This window comes from Pygoscelis adeliae, unplaced genomic scaffold (genome assembly GCF_000699105.1).
Source record: "Pygoscelis adeliae isolate BGI_AS28 unplaced genomic scaffold, ASM69910v1 Scaffold63, whole genome shotgun sequence".
Taxonomy (NCBI): domain Eukaryota; kingdom Metazoa; phylum Chordata; class Aves; order Sphenisciformes; family Spheniscidae; genus Pygoscelis; species Pygoscelis adeliae.
This window is the reverse complement of record NW_008824414.1, coordinates 569,724-572,956: the sequence shown is the minus strand read 5'-3', so window position 1 is coordinate 572,956 and position 3,233 is coordinate 569,724. Positions and strand designations below refer to the sequence as shown.

Genomic DNA, 3,233 nt, shown 5'->3' with positions numbered 1-3,233 from the left:
AGGCTGGCAAGCCTGCCGACGACTCTGTGCGTGTCTCAGTGGTCCAGTACAGCGGCAGAAACCAGCAGAAAGTGGAAGCTCAGTTCCAGTACAACTACACGGTCATCGCCAAAGCCATCGACAACATGGGGTTCATTAACGATGCCACGGATGTCAATGCCGCTCTGCGGTACGTCACGGGGCTGTACCAGCGGTCCTCCCGTGCTGGGGCAAAGAAGAGAGTGCTGGTGTTTTCTGATGGCAACTCTCAAGGGATCACCGCAAGGGCCATTGAGAGGGCTGTGCAGGAAGCTCAGCAGGCTGGCATCGAGATCTACGTGCTAGCAGTGGGCAGCCAAGCCAATGAGCCCAACATCCGTGTCCTGGTCACAGGGAAGAGCACAGATTATGATGTGGTCTACGGGGAGCGCCACCTCTTCCGTGTGCCCGACTATACCTCTCTGCTGCGTGGCGTCTTCTACCAAACTGTCTCCAGGAAGATAGCTGTTGACTGAGCATCTGGGTGGGTTTCTGCCAAGGCCATGCCTGCTTCTGTCTCACCTAAAAATGAAAACCAACAAAACAAAAAAAAATTAAGTATTCTTCACCAACCTGAGGAATTTGCATCTATGCAGATAGCCATAGTGCCACAGCTTGGCTGTGCATAGTCCCCTTCCTTCTCCCCCTGCTTCATCATCTGCAGCTCTACTCTGTTAGCCTCAAACTTCCCTCCCTGCCCATGACTTCCTCTCCCTCCCCACTGCAGGCAAACACAAGCACACCTAGCAATAAGCCGTCAGAACACCAATAGCAACCTCATCCCACTGTTTTTTGCCAAGAAAGAATCAGGATGAGGAATTTTGTACCACTAAGGACTAGCCTGGTCTCATAAGGCTGTTTATGCTCTTTTCAGATACAGGTGTTTTTGTTCATTTGCTTCTTTCTTTCATACATCAGCTGAGCACTTGCCCAGCTCACAATGGTCCTAACCCAATGCTGTGCTTCAAGTGAAACGTTCAACACTTCAGCAAGCTTTGAGAGGGGATCGTTGTCACAGCTGGCAGGTTTGGTTCATATTTCCCATGCTTGGGGGAGGAGGGCTGGACTGCATTACCCAAGCTGGGTGGAAGCATCTCTGGCCTCCAGTGCCATGGGATGGGGCACTGACTTCCCAGGGCTGGGTGGAGGTGGGTGGTGGAGCATCCCTCGGCGCTGACGCTCCCATTCAGGGCAGGGAGGCTGAGCACCAACCAAATGAAAGATGGACAGCAGCCACTGGGGAGGGGGAAACCCTAGAAGAAGCTATGTAACTGCACTCCTTCACTAACTGATCTCATGGTCCTACAGTGAAACCAGGAACCTCATGAATAACCTGATGACTTGTGTTATGGTCCAAGATCCATTCTGGAAAATCCTTCTGAGCCCAGTTAGTGGGATTTTTTGTTTTATGCTTTTTTTTCAAAAGTGCCAAGCTGTCTAATTCCCAGTGAGCTCTCTGAGAGTACTGTTTCTCTAGGACCATCTAGGACTTAGGCACCTGGGCCTAAGGGAAACCCACTAACTGTACTATATATTGGATTAGGGCCTCATCCACAGGTCAGCAGAGGCAAGGGAAAGGCTGCCATTATCTGCCAGGGTCTTTGACTCGCACCCTACGGACATACTGACAAAGGTGCTATCACTACGTGGGTGATGCGGGCCCTTGGTGTTTACACAGTTGTTTCCAGGACCACACTGAAGATGTGGTTTGGCTGAGTGAGATTCTGTTTCAGCGCTTCCATTGGTGCTCTTGCTATGAATTCATGCGCTTCTGAGAAAGCAACAGTGATTGCCAGGTATCGGCATCCCAAACTCTTTACTTTGTATCCAAAAACCCATTGTACGAGTTAGTTTTATTTTATGCCTGTGTTTTACTAAAATTGTCCACTTCGGAAATTTGTCAAATAAATTGTTTTCCACAGTCTTGTTGGAAGTTTGTCTGACTTGAATTTCAAGGGCTCCAAATGTTCAAAAAGTCACTTTGTAAAATAGAGGCTGCTGGGATTTGGGAGGACTCCAGCAGAACTTCTCAGATAGAACTGTAAGGGATAGAAGAAAAAGAGATCTATTGCTTTTGCATTGCAAATCTGGCTGTTATTGAATGCCATGGATTTGAGAAATAGTGTGAATTATATTAATCTATTAAATAGTGCATAAAAATTTTATGAGAATAGCACTGAGCTCTCAAAGGATGGGAAATGCTTACACAGCTTCCATTTGCCTTCTGGTTGAAAAAAAAAACAAACGAACAACCCAAAACTACACGGGTAGGTACTGTTGTTTCCAGAAGACCAGGTGCAGAGGGATGGTGATCATCAGGTGAAGAGGTAAGCTGTGTTTGCTTTCTGCTTATGTTCAGCATCTCTCCTTAGTACCTCATTTCCGAGGCACGTGGGGATGCTGCTTTGCAGACAGGGCTAGTGGTGGAGGTATCAAACATCTCATCCAGCTTTGCCAGGCTCAGTGCTCCCCAAACGTTTGTTTTACATCCTAAGACAGCTCTAAAGGGTGCCTGTCTTTGTGGAAGCTCCCAGGCCATACCTGTATGTCCCAGGGGCTTGTTGCAACCTTTCACTGTGGATGCATCCACAGTCACTTGCTCCCCAGACAGTGGACCACATTCATGTCCTATTTCTGTAATAGAGAGGCACTGCCTTGCTTCCCCCTTGTCTCACGTCCTCCTCTAAGTCATGCTCTCTCTTAGCCAAGCATCTCAACTGAGATGCTTGTTGGGCTTCCTGGCTGTTCTGCAGCACTGGGGACACCTCATTCACAGCTGGAAAGTCTGAGGAACACCTCTGGGGAGGCTCTGTGGGTGGCTGCAGTTTGTATCAGATGTCCCGCTCTCCTCTCCGTGGAAAGTTAGGAAAAAATGCCTTCACGTCTGCCCTAATAAAGTCAGTTATTGTTACAGCTAAAGAAATATTTCTTAATGGCCCACTGTGGTCCTTGGCGTGAATCATCCATGAAGGAAGGGAACAGGATACGGACAAGCCCCTGGGTTACACACCTACTGCTAGGGCTGCCCAGCTAGTGGGATACACTGCTGCCAGTAAGGGGGGGTGGGAAAAGGGGGCTGCCCCCCCTGCACAGCTCCTGCACCCTCCTGGGGGTATGCCACTCACACCCCAGCTGGGCCATGTCAAATGCAGGGATGCAAAAGACATCTGGAGAAAGCTATCTCTGACTTTGGGCTGGTTTACAGCTTTTTGCTA

General features: G+C 49.0%; 1 protein-coding gene across 1 annotated transcript in view; it reads left to right on the top strand.

Moving 5' to 3' along the window:
* The window catches only part of COL6A1 (collagen, type VI, alpha 1), a 26,092-nt gene extending 24,153 nt beyond the window's left edge, over nucleotides 1-1,939 (top strand). Inside the window, exon 36 of the mRNA XM_009320833.1 lies at nucleotides 3-1,939. Coding sequence (XP_009319108.1) covers nucleotides 3-494 — 492 coding nt within the window. The 3' untranslated portion in view covers nucleotides 495-1,939. The remainder of the gene's footprint in view (nucleotides 1-2) is intronic.
* The last annotated feature ends 1,294 nt before the right edge of the window (nucleotides 1,940-3,233 follow it).